Here is an 18,546-nt window from a genome sequence, read left to right on the forward strand (position 1 = left end):
ATATTTCACCTCAGAGACATTCAAATCCACACACATTAACACAATAATGCACAAACCCAATAACCAGCTGCCTCAGAAATCACCTTGCATGCAGACTTGTTACTTGACTTGCTTTATTGTCTTTTGTTTGAAGATAAAACTTCCCTGTTCTTCCTCTGAAACACATTGTGACAGAGCTAGGTTCAGATCAGTCTGCAGTGCTGAGTTTGGAAATGATTAACCTGTAAGATAACTGTTTTGGCTGCTCCGGCCCTCACTTACTTACATCAGGTTATAAATGTACTGAGATCTTGTTCAAACAGTCGCCTCGTGCTGAAAAACACAGGACAGGATCCTGATCTCAGTGTTTCTCAGCATGTGTCGAGATGCCACAGAGACAGATTATCTCTGAGTCTGCTCGTTTTATAGTCTTCAGACGGATCTTAAACACATGTTTGTAGTTTCTATATAGAAGTGAGAGTCTGTTCAGTCCCTGATAAGGCCTCGCGAACATGGTTCTGGGTCTACCTGCTGTCCTGAACAGGACCAAAACTTTTCAGGTGAGTGTTATTCAAACATGTTAAGTTGAGTTTGCTTATGTTGTATGATCATGAAGGAGAATACTCCCGTTTCTCTGTGCATTTCAGTCTTTTATGGTGTCTCTATGTGTGTTCTCAGGGAGCTATGTGTGTCCTGAACACTCTGCAGAATAAACCCTTAGTGTCTGAGCGGATACAAGCACGTCAGGAGAATCCAGGTCTGCAGCTGCAGGACATGCAGGGATACCTCCAACGCACGGGCATCGCTGTATGTGCACAAACATGACATTTATTTAATCCATCTTCATACACATGAGGTTTAAACTCTTCTTATTGTGTTTGATTCAGACGCCACCGAGCAGCACTCAAACACACCCGGCCTGTTTACTACCAGCAAGGTTTCTAAAATGGGAATAGTTGAGGTTAACCTCAGGGCTGAGTTTAAAACCCACATATTAAAGTGGCTCTCCATGTTTGGCACACTCTCAGTATTAAACGGAGCACAGGTGTTAAAACCACTAAAAACTCAGCAAAAAACAGCAAGAAATGAGAAATGCAGCACACGTCTTTGTATTTTGTTTACAGTAAGGAAAATAACTATGTATGCAGACATGTGTAATAGTGTTTTATTATAACAAGAAGGAAAGTATAAACAACTCCAGAGGAAGACAATGACAATGGGACAATGAGTATGTGTGAATCAAAGTGTTTTATGAAGCCATAGCTTCTTTATAGCTATTCTGAAAATATATGTTTTTGGGCTTCTTTTTATTTTATTTTATTTATAATGATATTTGTATTTCTTACAGTCAAATTAAATTCATTTTTGCCCTTTTTTTAAAAAAAAAATCTGAAAATAATGGGAATAAAGATACAGAAAAATAAGTAATATACATTATAATTTAATTGGAATTCACTGTTTTAAAATAAATAAGTCAGAAATATAATACTAATACTAATACTACTACTACTACTACTACTAATCATAATAATGGTAATACTACTACTAATACTAATAATAATACTACTATTACTACTACTACTAATACTAATACTACTATTACTACTACTACTAATAATAATAATAATGGTAATACTAATACTAATACTAATACTACTATTACTACTACTACTAATACTAATACTACTATTACTACTACTACTAATAATAATAATGGTAATACTACTACTACTACTAATAATAATAATAATGGTAATACTACTACTACTAATAATAATAATGGTAATACTACTACTAATACTAATACTACTATTACTACTACTACTAATAATAATAATAATAATGGTAATACTACTACTACTACTAATAACAATAATAATAGTAATACTACTACTACTAATAATAATAATGGTAATACTACTACTACTACTAAAAATAATAATGGTAATACTACTACTACTACTACTACTATTACTATTACTACTACTACTACTGCTACTACTACTACTAATAATAATAATAATAATGGTAATACTACTACTACTACTACTACTACTACTTCTATTACTACTACTACTACTAATAATAATACTACTACTACTACTACTACTACTACTACTACTATTACTACTACTACTACTACTACTAATAATAATAATAATACTAATAATAATAATAATGGTTATACTACTACTACTACTACTAATAATAATAATAATAATAATAATGGTAATACTACTACTACTACTACTACTAATAATAATAATAATAATAATAGTAATACTACTACTACTACTACTACTACTAATAATAATGGTAATACTACTACTAATACTAATAATAACAATAATAATAATAATAATAATAATAATAATGATACTACTACTACTAATAATAATAATACAAATAAAAATATAATAAAAAAAAATAAAATAATAATAATAATAATAATAATAATAATAATAATAATAATTTTAAGAATATCAAATAAAAGGGATAAGAGCAAAAAAAATGTGCAGTCCAACTTCACAGTGAAGATTAAAGAGAAAACAAAAACAATCAAAACAAAAAGAAAAGTTAGAGAACAGAAACAATTACTTATTGGCTTCTTTTTAAAGAGTATAATTCAAACAAACTCCTCTGATATGGAGGTAGCATAGAAAAGCTGCTGTTACTGTAAAGGTAAATAACTAACAAGTTAGCACGGACACATGAGCGGTGGGTGATTCAGCTTTACTTACGAGTGCTCACACTTTGCATGATCATGTATTTCCAAATGTGTCTCCAGTGAATGTTTCTGAGCGCTTAATTACTACATTTCAATCAGGAGAGACAAGATCTGAAGAATGATCACATGCAAACTTAATGCAGAAACTACATCATCAAACACATTAGAATGACATGAGAAGTAAGAGAGAGAGAATCGACTCACGGCCAGACTGAGGTGGGCTAATCCCTCCCAGACCACCTCCATGTGTAGATTAAGTAACCAGATCTCAATCCATATGATGAAACCAGGTGTGAACAACCTCTGTCAGGTTGTATGTGCTGAATACTAAAACGTAAACCATGTTGTAATCCTGCGTGTCACTATAGAGCATTTATAAAGTTGTGAACAATACGCTCCCAACATGCAGGCCTGCTCATCATACCTAAAGTCTCTAAAAGAAGTATGGGAGGTAGAGCCTTCAATTATCAAACACCTCTCCTTTGGAATCATCTACCAGTCAGGGTCTGGGAGGCAGACACCCTCTCTACTTTTAAGAGTAGGCTTCAAACTTTCCTTTTTGATAAAGCTTATAGTTAGAGCTGGATCAGGCTTGGACCAGCTCTTAGTTATGCTGCTATAGGCTTAGACTGACACACTGGGATCCTGTCTTTCCCTCTCTCTCCTCTGTCTGTTTAATGCCTCTAACTTTAACTCTTCCTGTCCCATTAAAGTTACTAACCATAGACCTTTCTGGAGTCCCTGAGCTCCCTTGTATGGTAGGTTCCTCTGGATCTCTGCCATAGATTCCCTTTTTGGGTCTTTCTTTCTTTCTTTCTTTCTTTCTTTCTTTCTTTCTTTCTTTCTTTCTTTCTTTCTTTCTTTCTTTCTTTCTTTCTTTCTTTCTTTCGTTCTTTCTTTCTTTCTTTGTGCTTTCCATGTTTCTTCATCCTTTGTCTCATTTTCTTATCCCATCCTTTCCTTCTGTCATTCTTTCACCATTTATTCTCCTCTTATTCTTCCTTCTGGTCTCCCTCACTTTTCTCTTTTCTTAGACCTTTCTGGAGTCCCTGAGCTCCCTTGTCTCATAGGTTCCTCTGGATCTCTGCCGTAGATTCCTTTTTTGGGTCTGTCATTCATTCTTTCTTTCTTTCCTTTTTCCTTACTTTCTGCCCTTCTTTCCTTTCTTTCCTTTGTTTTTTTTTTTCCATTGATTGATTGATTTCTTTCTCTGTCTCCTTTTCTTATCCCATCCTTCCCTTCTGTCATTCTTTCACCATTTATTCTCCACTTTTCCTTTCTTCTGGTCTCCCTCTCTTCTCTCTTTTCTTAGTCCTTTCTGGAGTCCCTGAGCTCCCTTGTCTCGTAGCTTCCTCTGGATCTCTGCTGCTGTGGACGTGCCAGACTCCAGCTGCTACAACTACTACTATCCATCTCACCACTATCATCTCTCTCTCTCTTCATCTCCCTCTATCCCTCTCTCTCCAATACGGTCTCAGCAGATGTGTGTCTAACATGAGTCTGGTCCTGCTGGAGGTTTCTGCCTGTTAATGGAAGTTTGTCCTTGCCACTGTAACTTGCTAAATGCTGCAAAGTGCTCTGCTCATGGTGGATTAAGATGAAATCAGACTGAGTCCTGTCTGTAAGATGGGACTGGATCTTATCCTGTCTTGATGTTAGGTCTTTGTTTATAATAGAACATGGAGTCAGGTCTAGACCTGCTCTGTTTGGAAAGAGTCTTCACATAATGTTTGTTGTGATTTGGTGCTATATAAATAAAGATTGATTGATTGCACTAAGGTGACTGCCGTCTGCCTGGACTGGAGCTAAAGAGCCAAAATGTAAGATATCAGTGATTCTTTGATTTCTGTATTTATCACTACTGTCATTTGTTATCTTCTCCAGGTGGATGATCTGCACAAACTCAACATAATCCATGTGACAGGGACCAAAGGAAAGGTACGAGACATACAAACCTTCATCTTTAATAATAATAATAAAAAAAACACTCTGATGAAACACTACTTCCTCCTTTCAGGGATCAACATGTGCTTTCACTGAGAGAGTCCTCAGGAGCTGTGGCTTTAAGACGGGATTTTACAGGTAAGTCACGACACAGGTTTACTGACTACTCTGTTTGCCTTCAGAAAGAGATTTTACCTTTAAAGACATGTTACATAAAACAAGTTCTCACAGTATGTAGCATTAGCATTGAATGATCCTGACAAGCTATTGAAGTGTGCAGACTGTGGTATGCTAATGCAAAGAATCAGTCCAGGGGAAGGTCTCAATGCTGCACTAATGATTAATCCATAATAACAGAAACATATAACAGTGACACATTTAAAAACACAGAGGTTAAAACTGAACAGCTTTTATCTCATTCATCAGTTTGAATCTGAACTTTACTCTCTAATAATTAATATTTAACCATCACGACTGTTAAGATCCGGCCGCTCTGAGAGATAGTAGAGGTTTATCTCAGGATTGTTTTGGGTACGAAAGGCGATAGATGGAGTCTGTGAACTGCTTCAGAGGTGATACACTGAAAACCACCTGTGTGTGGAGGATCACCAGCTCTGCATAAGTTGAGTCCTCAGTTAGGGTGTAAAGTCCCTAAACTGTACGTTGAGACTTGCTTCAATGTATGTCATAGTTTGGTTACACCAAGCGGCAACCTCCGGTCTAATAATATGAGTCCAATGCGGAAGTGCTAAAAACTTCAGTTCATCGAGGATCCACTTGAGGCTGGTTCCAGAAGTACCGGAAACCACATACACACCAATTTAAAAAAAGACGATCTTTACAGCAGAAATAAACATGTTTACAGGCTGGTTCAGAAGACGAGTTTAGTCTGGATGGCGCATTTCTCGATCGGCACACACTGTTAGGGGGGTGATTTTTTTTTTAACGCGGCAATTTCAAAGATATTAAAGTTGACAAATCATGCAAAATGGACTTTTTAATGGTTCTCTACCTGAAACATGTTTCCCTGGCATGTCTACAAACCCCCTGATAATGAAAAGAATCCATTCTGCCCCTGTTCTGATTTCTCCACCTTTCTGTAAATGTGTGCTGAAACCAGCCGTCTCAGTTTTCAGTGTTTTTCATACGTCACAACGACATCCAGTCTGTAAGAGAAGTCAGAGCTTGGAGCTTGTTCAGCCCATAGACTGTATAAAATACAACTCAACCCCTCCTCTGTTTTTCATTCCCTGCACACATGTGTGCTAACAAGGAGCTTAGGAGGGAGGCATGCTAGTTGTAGGCTGTCTTAATAAACACAAAGGTCGGTTTTACTCCCCACGTCTGCAGATTTGAAGATCTAGTGGATGATTTTTATTTTTCATGGAAAAGTGCTAGCGCTAGTTAGCATAGCCACATAGCTACATGTTTGTAGCTGTGTACCAAGACACACGTCGACATACTGACAAATAAAACAACAAGAAACACTAAATCTGTGACCAGTGGTTCAGAAAGGTCCTGCTGCAGGCGCCTCTCCATCAGGATCAGATTCTGGATCAGATTCAGAGGGTTAGTAATGCGGGTCTGTGAGCAGCCGTGTATATTCAGCCAACATGTAAACATTAGATCAACGTGCTGGAGAGCCGAGGCCACATCCACTTCCTGAGGGGGCGTGGTCAGAGAGAAAACAGCCTGTTCTGAGAAGGGCTGAAGAAGAGGGTTTTTCAGGCATGCCAAAATCAGATTTTTTGAGCATAAACTTTAAAGACATGTTTTGGGGACCTCTTAGACCAATATGTATTGATGAAAAAAGCGTAATATGTCACCTTTAAGATTACAAGTAATAATAATAATAATAATACCTTAGTTTTATATAGCGCTTTTCAATAACTCAAAGATGCTTCACAAGAGAGACACTAAATAAATACAATAAAGACATATAAGACAAGCAGATGAGAAGGGAAAAGGTGGAATAATTAATGTGTGGGGAATGCCTGTTTGAAAAGGTATGTTTTTAACTGTTTCTTAAATGAATGAAGTGAGTCAGAAGCAAGGATGTGTGGGGGGAGAGAGTTCCAGAGGGTGGGGGCGGCTATGGCAAAAGCCTGGTCCCCCAAGGTACGGTGCTTGGATTTGGTAATGGGAGTGAGGAGGTTGGAGTCAGAGGATCGGAGGCGGCGGGAGGGGTGGTAGTACTGGAGAAGGTCAGTGAGGTATGGGGGGGGGGGGGGGGGGGGGGGGGGGGGGGGGGGGGGGGGGGGGGGGGCAGGTTATTGAGGGATTTGTACGTAGTGAGCAGGATCTTGAAATGGATGCGCTGTTTTACGGGGAGCCAGTGGAGCTGTTGAAGGACAGGGGTGATGTGGTCTCTGGAGCGGGAGTGGGTGAGTAGCCGGGCAGCAGAGTTCTGTACGTATTGTAGTTTTTGTAGATGTCTTCCAATGAGAGACACAGCTGACTTGATTGACAGGCGGGAACACTGTAGCTGTTGGCGAGGAGGCTCAAACTCCACCTCTTTACATCATAATCGTTCAACAGCAACAATATGGCTCCCACCGACAATTGGCTTCAAAACAGCTCTTCAGAAACAGATGGGTGACGTCATGGATACTACGTCCATATTTCATACAGTCTATGGTTTCACCACAGGGACGTAAGGTTCATCTTAAATAGTAGACCGTAACATCCAACCTAACTAAAGTACTCTCACAGATATGACGTTTTGATGTGATTTGCTCAATCAGTGAAAAGCTATTTCTTAATGGGGTGTTTGCTTCAATGATAACTCCTGTGAGCCTCATTGCCTCCAAACAAGCTAACGGCTAATCATCACTGCTGTAACTACCGTTACTTGACAAACAGAGACATAAAGGTAAAATATGTCAAAGCATTTTGATATGTTGGTAATTCATCTGTTGTTTGAAGAAACAACAGTGACATTGAGTGGTAAATTGTTAACTATAACCGATGGACGTTAATATAACGGTGCTGTAATGATGTGCAGATGTATGGTAATTATCTCAGCTCGTTGGAAATGAAAGTGTGACCCCCAAAATCCACAGGATGCGTCGCATTCATAGACTGTATAAGATATGGACGTAGTATCCGTGACGTCCCCCGTCTGTTCCTGAGCGCTGTTATGAAGCCAATCGAAGGCGGCAGCCATATTGGAAATGTGGAACTCAACCAGGCAGAGTGTGACGTAGTGTGAGCCTCCTAGCCAACAGCTATGTGTTCCCGTCCGGGAGTCACGTCAGTCATGTCCTTATTTGGGCAAAAATCTGAATCTTAAAATCTCATGAACCGTCATATTAGAAAAAAATTCACCCCCTGTACAGTGTGTGTCGATAGAGAGATTAGCTTCTTTGGGCCAAGCTGTTTTTTGAACCAGGCTGTAAACATGTTTATTAATGCTGCAAAGATCCTCTTTTTCCCATTCATGCCTATGGGGTTTCCGGTGTTTCTGCAGCCAGCCTCAAGTGGATTCTCCATGTATTGCAGTTCAGTCAGACAACTCTGACCCCCCCCCCCCCCCCCCCCCCCCGGAGCCTGCAGGTGGAAGCTGGGTAAGGCGGCGGGGAAGAATCAAATATCAGCAGTGGCATGCAGCAGCAGAGGCGTTGACAGGCAGAGGGAGAGATGGGAGAATTTCCCCAGTTTAAATAGACCGCCAATTTGAGAGGCAGAGGGCAGGATTGGATGATGGTTATGAGAGTGGGACATGTGACGTGTATGGCATTGCAGCTCGAGTTGTCTGCCTGAACTAGCTCGCAGGCGTCGCTCCATTTTATAACACTTCAGCATGGGCTCCATTGTTTGAGACCGGAGGTTGCCGCTTGGTAGCATTGCATTTCGTTCCCATTCTAATCAATGCTCTAGGGTCCACAGGGAGCACCGTGGCGCGTCTCAGCTCCGTCTCGGGAGCGTGCCCCCGCGCCGCTACGCTTTAGATACGCGTGAAGTCTTTTTTCGACGGAGCACGCGTCAATCAGCACAGAAAAGAACGACCTGGACAGGAAGTCAGGCACCAGGATCGCATGCAACATCTGCAAATTTCAAAATAACACATCATATACAGACTCCCGACCGTTTAAAGAGCGTTTAGATCCGAAATACTCATCGATGATGGATGTATGCTAAAAACAGCCATACATCCATTATCCATGTCGACTACAACAGGACTTTAAGATGGTAACTGTGTCAGAAGGTAACAGGACAACAAAATAGATCATTTTATAGATTAATGTCATCTTTAAGCTCAATTGATGATAAAGCAGAACCTGCTTTTGGATGTGGCTACATAAAGAGAACGTTTAATCATCAGCTAACACTCTGCGTTTCTGCCCTCAGCTCTCCACACTTGGTTCATGTCAGAGAAAGGATTCGTATCAACGGATGGCCAATCAGCAAGCAGCTTTTCACCAAGTACTTTTGGGAGACGTACGAGCAGCTAGAGGACTCAAAGGTAGGCTCTGGTCTGAGGGGAGCAGTAAATGGTGAGGGTTAGGGTCAGGTTGTTGAAACCTCTTCCAACGCAAAACACCATGTTTTGAATCCTCAGGACGTCCACGGAGGCTCTATGCCTTTCTACTTCCAGCTCCTCACCTTGCTGGCCTTCCACGTCTTCCTGCAGGAGCGGGTGAGCTGCTCACACACTGACACACAAATACACACAAACACACACTGACACTCAGATACACACAAACACATGTTAAGATGTTTGACAATGCCATTTATTATTTCTAATCATTTGCATCTCTTTTGATGCAGGTTGATTTAGCAGTGATGGAAGTTGGCATTGGGGGGCAGTATGACTGCACAAACATTATCAGGTAATGTTTTAAGGTAAGAGCCTTAGTGATGGGTTGAAACAAGTAAAGAAAACATTCATGACTCAGTTGTTTTTCTTAGAAAGGGAATGGGTTTTTTGCTGATGTGTCATTGTGTGTGGTCACCAGGAAGCCGTGGGTGTGTGGGATCACAGCTCTTGGGTTCGATCACTGCAGTCTGCTCGGAGACACTCTGGAGAAGATCGCATTTCAGAAAGCCGGGATATTCAAGGTTAAACAAACTTTTACTAAAAAACTGTCCATGTTTTTTAATTGTATTCACTGTAATCAGTTTATTTCATCACTATAGACATGTGTTTGTTACAAAGACCAGAGTACAGCAGAGAGAAAGACAAATGTAGCCTGACAAAGGAGCGTAAAAATATAATCTTTGATTTCCTTAAAGAGCTCAAGGTTAAATTTGAGTTTTTAACATTTTCTGCATTTTATTCCTTTTCTGAGAGGCAGAGATTTGGAAAGCTTTCTTCCACAGTTCATTATATATATATTAGACCGGAGCACTAGAGCTGAGCTGACTGTAACTGTGAGCATGTTGACAAAGTGAACAACAGTTGTGATGTCCGCCTCTGTCCTCAGCCAGGTGTCCCTGCGTTCACCGTCAGACAGAAACCCGGCCCTCTGAGAGTCCTGCAGCTCAGAGCTGAAGAGCTGAGGGTGAGGAGGCCGTGCACATCTTTATCTTGCGAAATGTTTATAATGTGCATCCAATACAACAGAACATATCAAGCATTGCATGACGGGGGTTGGATCAATGAAACCATGATGATCTGAGATTCGAACTCATTCAACAATCCAAATCCTCAACCTGCAAATTGGACCCACTTCCTACTGTCCTCGTAAAGGCCAGCCTCCCCTCTCTGTCCCCTCTCATCTCTGACATTATTCACTCCTCCCCTACCACTGGAATTGTTCCTTCTTCCCTCAAAACAGCCGCTGTAACTCCAATACTCAAGAAACCTGGTTCAGATCCCACCGACCTCAATAATTTCCGTCCCATTTCAAATCTTCCATTCATCTCCAAAATTCTTGAAAAATCAGTTGCCGCTCAACTCCATACCCATCTACTCTGCAATAATTTATATGAACAATTCCAGTCTGGTTTCCGTCCCCTCCACCTGGCTCCCCATCACACAGCGGATCAACTACAAAATACTTCTCCTCACCTTCAAATCCACACACAACCTCGCCCCTCCATATCTCTCTGACCTCCTCCATACTGTCCCCCCTGCTCGCCTTCAGCCGCTCTGCTCCCCAGCTCTGGAACTCTCTCCCACCTGACCTCCGCAACACTGACTCACTCCCACATTTTAAATCCAAACTCAAAACTCATCTGTTTAAACTGGCTTATTCCATCTGACCACAACTCCTCTGTCCATTCACTTCAAACTTTTAAAATTGTGTTTTATTTACTGTTTGCTATTTAAACTCTGTTTGTTTTTAATGTTGTAAGGTGACCTTGAGTGCCAAGAAAGGCGCCTATAAATAAAATGCATTATTATTATTATTATTTTAAAGGTTCAGCTGTCTGCTAACAGTGAGCGATTCCTCGTGTAATCCTCAAACATGAAATAGTTCAATCCAGGGTAGTTTTGTTTCAGAACTAAAAAACGCCTCCTCTCTTTTTACCACGGTGCGGTCTTTGATTTGACTTCTATGAAGTATAACTTGAACCATCTTTTTTTTTTTCTTTTTTTTTTCTTTTGTTTTTGCAGAATTATTCCAGTACAACCAAAACAGTGTAATAGTTAACAGTCTTTTTCTGTTTTTAAACACACACACACACAACTGCCCTCCCACCACCCCACTCCCTCAAACCCCAGCTCAAGTTAGGAAAACAAAATGTAAAATAAAATACAATACAATCAAGTAATACGTGGTACAGAAATAAATAAATAAGTAAGTAAATAAATAAATTAATTAATTAATTAATTAATTAATTAATCAATCAATTAATAGAAATACAAGATGTAGTTCATGAGAAGTTTGATATTAGTTTTGTTAGTAATAGTTCTAAATCAGCCAGCATTGCCCATATGACCCGTGTCAGCTCCAGGCGCCCACCCCCCCATTGGAAACCTCTGCGCAGTGGAGGGTTGGCGCACCCAGACCGCACCATGGTAAAAAGAGAGAAGGCGTTTTTTAGTTCTGAAACAAAACTACCCTGGATTGAACTATTTCATGTTTGAGGATTACATGAGGAATCACTCACTGTTAGCAGACAGCTGAACCTTTAAAATAATAATAATAATAATAATAATAATAATAATAATAATAATAATAATAATAATAATAATAATAATACTAATAATGCATTTTATTTATAGACGCCTTTCTTGGCACTCAAGGTCACCTTACAACATTAGAAACAAACAGAGTTTAAATAGCAAACAGTAAATAAAACACAATTTAAAAAGTTTGAAGTGAATGGACAGAGGAGTTGTGGTCAGATGGAGTAAGCCAGTTTAAACAGATGGGTTTTGAGTTTGGATTTAAAATGTGGGAGTGAGTCAGTATTATGGAGGTCAGATGTAGTTCATGAGAAGTTTGATATTAGTTTTGTTTGCTGCTCGCATCCCAGTCAGAAACAGTCTAAATCAGCCAGCATTGCCCATATGACCCGTGTCGGCTCCAGGCGCCCACCCTCCACTGCGCAGAGGTTTCCAATGGGGGGGTGGGGTCAACTCCTTGGGAGGGAGGCGGTCTACATAATCAAATAAAGGCCTCCAGTGGGTATAAAATGTATCCGATGAGCCCCTGATGGTGAATTTTATCTTTTCCCATTTTAGCAGAGTTAAAACATCGTTTAGCCAAACTCTAAATAAAGGTGGTTTAGAAGACTTCCAAAGCACAAGGATTTTTGTAGTAGCTAAATCAAGCGGGGCTCTGCCAAAGATGGCTAAATGAGGGGATGGCTGAATCTTTAGGCCCAGGATGTCAGAAATTGCTAAAAAAAGAAGGCTTTCCAATACTCACATAGTTCAGGACATGTCTAGAACCATCTTTAACCAACTTTTTTAGCCTCACTTCTTTGGCATAACTCGATAACGTCTGCCTCTCGTGGAGCAGCTCTTTGTGGATTTTGTCCATAAATAGTTATGGACAGTGAAAACGCACCTCGTGTGTTACTGGTATTACCTGAAGTTCCACAAGAGCCGACGATGAGAGTTCACTTTAAGACTGTGACCTATGACTGGTCAGAGGAAGTCTTCATTAGCGAGACAGGGTCCTTTTCCTGATTTTTTAAATATCTGAAATAAGTTGGCGACACCTTTTCACTCATGGTCGAAGATGGCAGCTTGTTCAGAGGCTCTACCTTTCTGAAACATGTTTTCATTCATTGTCAGGTTTGCAAATGGGCTTTACCGTCATGAAAGAAACTGACCATTACTAAAACTTTACAAAAAAGTTGCTGTGCTGAGTTTCCCATTGGTTCTCAGGGTTAAGACTGGACTACTTCTGCATTGCCCCCACGCAGCAGGGGCTGACGCAGACATGAGCACCACATACTTGTGCGTCAATGTGTCCGTGTCGCGCAGCAATTCAAGTAAAGTTAAGACTTAATTCTCTAAATCTAAATTATTTTTGTTGTTTATGTGGCTTTGAACCTTGGATGAAGCACTAAATAAAGAATAAAAAAACCCGATAACAATACATTTAAAAACAGAGATCTGGTTTCTTTGAATTAAGAAATGATCATTGAGCCTGCACCGAGCATCAGTGAGCAGACTCTGTCTGAAGTGGAGACAAAGTAGAGGAACTCTTAAAGCTCTAAGTGAATAGAACCGAGTCGAGACAATAACATGTGGTGTAACACCGTCTTTGTCCTGCACAGAGTGCTCTGTTGGTCTGTCCTGAGCTGGATCAGTATGAAGCTCTGGTTGGCCCCATGAGTCTGGGACTGGCAGGAAAACATCACCACGCAAATGCATCGCTCGCCCTGCAGCTCAGCCACAGCTGGCTGCAACGCCACGAGGCCCGGGAGAGAGGAGGTAGGTGTTTTATTAAAATAAGAGTTAGATATGTTCAGTGAGAAAAAACTGACTGCTGTAGGTGTGTTTTTTTTTTATTTCCGTCTGTGGTTTTCAGACTTCTCTGGTTGTTTAAGTTTATTTAAACCATGTTCACCTCTTACAGATGATCTCAGTTTTGCTCTGTCCTCCTGCAGACCTGGATCACAGGCGGACATCTTTCAACCCAGCTCAGACATGCTGACAGGCAAGTTTACGAAAGTTCATCATCTGGATTTGGCTGATAAAAATGCAGATTTGACTGTTCAGATTAAAAAAGAGGAGGGACATGTTCTATCTGTGTGGCTGATTATTAGAATGAGGGAACTGCTCAGGATTGTATGAGATCAGGTGTGTGAGAGTTAAATTTATCTCTGAGATGACAGCAGACATATAATTCTTCTTTAAGAGCGTCTTGTTTTTTTAAATTGGACACTCATTTTAGTCGCTCCAGATTCTCTCGTCACAAAGTTCAAAGCCTGACTGAAGGCTCTGAAGGTATGACTGGAGGATGTTTTTTTTCCTCTCAGGTCTGCAGGAGACCGAGTGGTTGGGACGAAACCAGAAGCTGAGGCGAGGTTCTGTCACTTATTACCTGGACGGAGCTCACACCTCAGACAGCATGCAGGCCTGTGTGAGCTGGTTCAGACAGGAGACGCTGCACAGAAACAAGACCACGTATGTTACACGAACACAGAACAGTTTGAATTAGTGCACGATGCAAAATTCAAGGTTGCTTTTCACCTCTGAAATTCAGGCACATATCACAAAATCCAAAGTCCTGGCTGAACTCCGCAAGACAATGTGCTCATGTGACTATTAATAGTCACATTTGAAGAGAGCTCTTAAAAACAACACTCCTTAAAATAGATCAAGTGTTACCTTGTTGTAACAGTTTGTGTTTATATTTTTAGTACCTCTCTGAAGAAGGAGTCAGTCAGTTCTCTTTCTGTCTTGCAGAAACATCAGAGTCCTGCTCTTCAACACAACAGGAGAGAGAGACTCTGCTGCTTTACTCAGACTGCTGCTGGTGAGGAAAACACAAGCTGCAGTATTTCTTTTTAAAATGAAGTTTGTGCGGGCCTTCACGCTCTGTCTCTGTGTGACTTTCAGCCCTGTCACTTCGACTACGCGCTCTTCTGCCCGAACATCTCTGACACACCTGCAGGCGGCTCAGGTGAGATAAGACGATGACTTTCGAGGGTTAGTTTGTGATCTTTGAAGAGGGACGACAAGTGTCGAACAACTCTGGACAGCTTCTCCAGCAGCAAAGCAAAGCAATGTCCTGTTGCAGGCGGGGTAGCAAGAAACACATACTTGTAATTATTAGTTTGGTAAATATTTGGTGCCCTCAGGTTTTGGTTGACTGTGTAATTAAAAAGCCTCAACATGCACAGGTATTGTACACGAATGCATATTATTATAAATAGGATGAAAATAAAGTCAAAATGTATTACTGTCACCAATAATCTCTGAAGCTGAGAGAGACAGAGGTGAGAGCTCATTGTAACGTCCCCAGCTAGACAGACAGTTTAACTGGTTACAGCTGTATTTTATGACATCTTTATTTTCCTGATAGCCGTGCAGCTATTTCACAATCACACTGTTACAGCTGTACAAGACAAGACAAACAGAATATGTATATTACCAATGAACCAAAATTAAAATATAATATCTACAACATTGTCTCAACGCTGCCATAGCCAGACTCCAGAAAGACCACCGGAGTGCCCTCTTCCTGATCTCCTGAGACTTCAACCATGTATTTTCTACATATTTTGTCTTCTCTACTTACATTTATTATCATTATTTTCATTGTATTTGTATTCATATCTTAGTAATTACTTTGTTCTATTAATATTATTTGACATTCTTACTTATTGTGTATATGAGCAACTGTAATGACTGAATTTCCCCTCGTATTTCTGATTCTGATTAACACAAGACAAGTTAAAAGCATTTAAATACTGTAACCACATTTGTGTTAATCAAGTTCAGTAACTGCTGAAAACAATGCAAAATGTAACTGATTAAAACAACATTGAAAAAAAACAAATCCAGTGCTCATCCAAAAAAAAATGCAAATAATCCAACACCTCAGAAAATAAATAAATGAAGGCCTTCAAAATAGAAAAGTACAAAAATAACAATCCTACGTCCCGCAGGTCTTCTTCTACAAAAAGCTAGGCTAGGGTAGGCTAGCCGTTAGCTGCTAGGCTAGCAAGACTACAAGTAAACAAATAAAGTCCCATAAACTTTTCAGGATCAAAACACCATTAAATACAAAAAACAAAACCACCAAAAGGAGGAAAAAATTGCACCCTTGCTCCCACAGGTAAGTGGCAAGCCCACCTCAAAATAAAAGCCCTTTAAAAAAAGACATTTAACTGATTAAAAACAACATTGAAAATAATCAAATCCAGTGCTCATCCAAAAAAAATGCAAATAATGCAACACCTCAGAAAATAAATAAATGAAGGCCTTCAAAATAGAAAGGTACAAAAATAACAATCCTAGGTCTCACAGATCTTCTTCAACAAAAAGCTAGGCTAGGGTAGGCTAGCCGTTAGCTGCTAGGCTAGCAAGACTACTAGTAAACAAATTAAGTCCCATAAACTTTTCAGGATCAAAACACCATTAAATACAAAAAAACAAAACCACCAAAAGGCGGAAAAAATTGCACCCTTGCTCCCACAAGTAAGTGGCAAACCCATCTTCAAAATAAAAGCCCTTAAAAAAAGACATTTAACTGATTAAAACAACATTGAAAATAAAAAAATCTGTTGCTCATACAAAAAAATTTAATAATCAAATACATCAGAAAATAAATAAATGAACGCCTTCAAAATAGAAAAGTACAAAAATAACAATCCTAGGTCTCACAGATCTTCTACAAAAAGCTAGGCTAGGGTAGGCTAGCCGTTAGCTGCTAGGCTAGCAAGACTACAAGTAAACAAATTAAGTCCCATAAACTTTTCAGGATCAAAACACCATTAAATACAAAAAACAAAACCAACAAGAGGAGGATAAAATTGCACCATTGTTCCCAAAGGTAAGTGGCAAGCCCGCCTTCAAAATAAAAGTCCTTAAAAAAAGACATTTAACTGATTAAAACAACATTGAAAATAAACAAATCCGGTGCTCATCCAAAAAAACAATGCAAATTATAAAATACATCAGAAAACAAATAAATGAAGGCCTTAAAATGGAAAAGTACAAAAATAACAATCCTAGGTCTCACAGGTCTTCTTCTACAAAAAGCTAGGCTAGGGTAGGCTAGCCGTTAGCTGCTAGGCTTGCAAGACTACAAGTAAACAAATTAAGTCCCATAAACTTTTCAGGATCAAAACACCATCAATTACAAAAAACAAAACCACCAAAAGGAGGATAAAATTGCTCCCTTGTTCCCACAGGTAAGTGGCAAGTCCACCTTCAAAATAAAAGCCCTTAAAAAAAGATCTACAACATAAAATAAATAGAAAAACAAACCATGTATCAAAGAAAGGACAGATAAAATACAAAAAGGGCAAACATGCTTATACATATCTAACATTTAATGGATCATTTACTCTTCTAATAGCCTTATAGGTCACAGTCAGCTCAGCTCAACAGCTTGACTTATCAATAAGTGTGATCCAGACCTGGAAATGGTATCAATGAAGGCTCATGACTATAAAGGATAAACACAGATCATAAGTTTCCACCTGCAGCAGACTTTATGATAAAGTCTGGATCATTCAGGGTTCTGATAAATGAGGGTACAGCTTCTTCAGACTAACATCTGAATGATGACACTTTGAATCTTCTGGAAGTGAAATCTGATGTTCATCCAGGAAGTATCAGACATTTATTGTTTATAGGATTTAGAGATTTTTCAAACAATCAGTTTGAACTGATGGATGCTGAGTGTGTCAAAGGTCCCATCAGATGCCAGAGCACTCCTGTGATTGGATAAACCTAAACTTTGAAAAAACAACAAACACCTATTATAGTAAGTTAAGAAGAAAGTTATATTTTGGTGATCATGAAGGTGAAAAATGTATGACTGACAATTTCTATGCTTGCAAACAGAAGCCAACAATTATTCCTCATGCTGATTCAACATGTCTGTCATGTATCTCTGCTCCTCTGCAGCAGCTCAGCACAGCAGCAGTGAATGTGTGCACACAGCTCGCTGCAGAGACAACCTGAGAATCTGGCAGACCCTGAACTCATCAGAAACATTACACCCGCAACATCGCCATCTGGTGGCTAGGTCTGTGAGTCGCAGCCTCGTGTTTCCCTGCATCCTCAGCGCCCTCCATTGGATCAGACAGACGGAGCAGCTGCAGTCCACTGAGGCCCTGGACCGGATGAGAGAGGGGGGTCAGGTCTCTGTGCTGGTGACCGGCAGTCTGTACCTGGTGGGAGGAGCGCTCAGACATCTGGAACCTGCTCTGGACTCTTAGAGGATCAGAGACTTTCTCCTGCAAGGATTTTATTAAAACTTGACTTTAATATTTTTCTGTTTTTTTCCTGTATCTTCAGTGTCACAGAGCTTCAGTGTGTCTGCTGTGGAGAAGACCATGTATCTCTAACAATCCTTTGAGTGACTGACTTTGTTTGACATGTACCGTTAAAGTAAAGTGCACATTTTCATATTCACCCCTCTGCTGTTTCATATTCTATTATAAATACTTCCAACTGAATACTCTGTGAGGAAATTTCTCCCTAAATAAGGGCCAAGTATATTTAAGTTTCAGTGAGGGTAAAGAGTTTCACTAGTATATCATTTAAAACCTCTGCACTGTCTTCCACCAGGACAGGACTTCCACCACAGCAGAGCAGGACCGCCGGACAGCTGGGGTCATGTGACCGAGGTTTTCCCACGGTTATTACTGAATCAAGGATTCCCAATGATAGTAGATTTCCAAAGATCCAGGCTCTGCCATCAGCTGGTTAACATTCGTGGGGTGGACATCGAGGTGGTGCCTACCTACAAATGTCTAGGTGTACACCTGGACAACAAGCTGGACTGGTCCCTTAACACAGATGCACT

General features: G+C 40.0%; 1 protein-coding gene across 1 annotated transcript; it reads left to right on the forward strand.

Annotated features, from left to right (window-relative positions):
* Nucleotides 1-317: 317 nt before the first annotated feature.
* LOC117819135 (folylpolyglutamate synthase, mitochondrial-like) lies at nt 318-18,152 on the forward strand. Its single transcript, XM_034692375.1, has 15 exons — nt 318-539; nt 658-786; nt 4,592-4,645; nt 4,725-4,789; nt 9,002-9,116; nt 9,213-9,290; nt 9,422-9,483; nt 9,610-9,712; nt 10,078-10,155; nt 13,334-13,490; nt 13,636-13,716; nt 14,039-14,186; nt 14,469-14,538; nt 14,622-14,685; nt 17,643-18,152. Exons 1-15 carry the CDS (start codon nt 492-494, stop codon nt 17,954-17,956), a joined length of 1,566 nt encoding a protein of 521 aa, XP_034548266.1. The 5' UTR covers nt 318-491; the 3' UTR covers nt 17,957-18,152.
* Nucleotides 18,153-18,546: the final 394 nt, after the last annotated feature.

This window comes from Notolabrus celidotus, chromosome 9 (assembly GCF_009762535.1).
Source record: "Notolabrus celidotus isolate fNotCel1 chromosome 9, fNotCel1.pri, whole genome shotgun sequence".
NCBI classification, from domain to species: domain Eukaryota; kingdom Metazoa; phylum Chordata; class Actinopteri; order Labriformes; family Labridae; genus Notolabrus; species Notolabrus celidotus.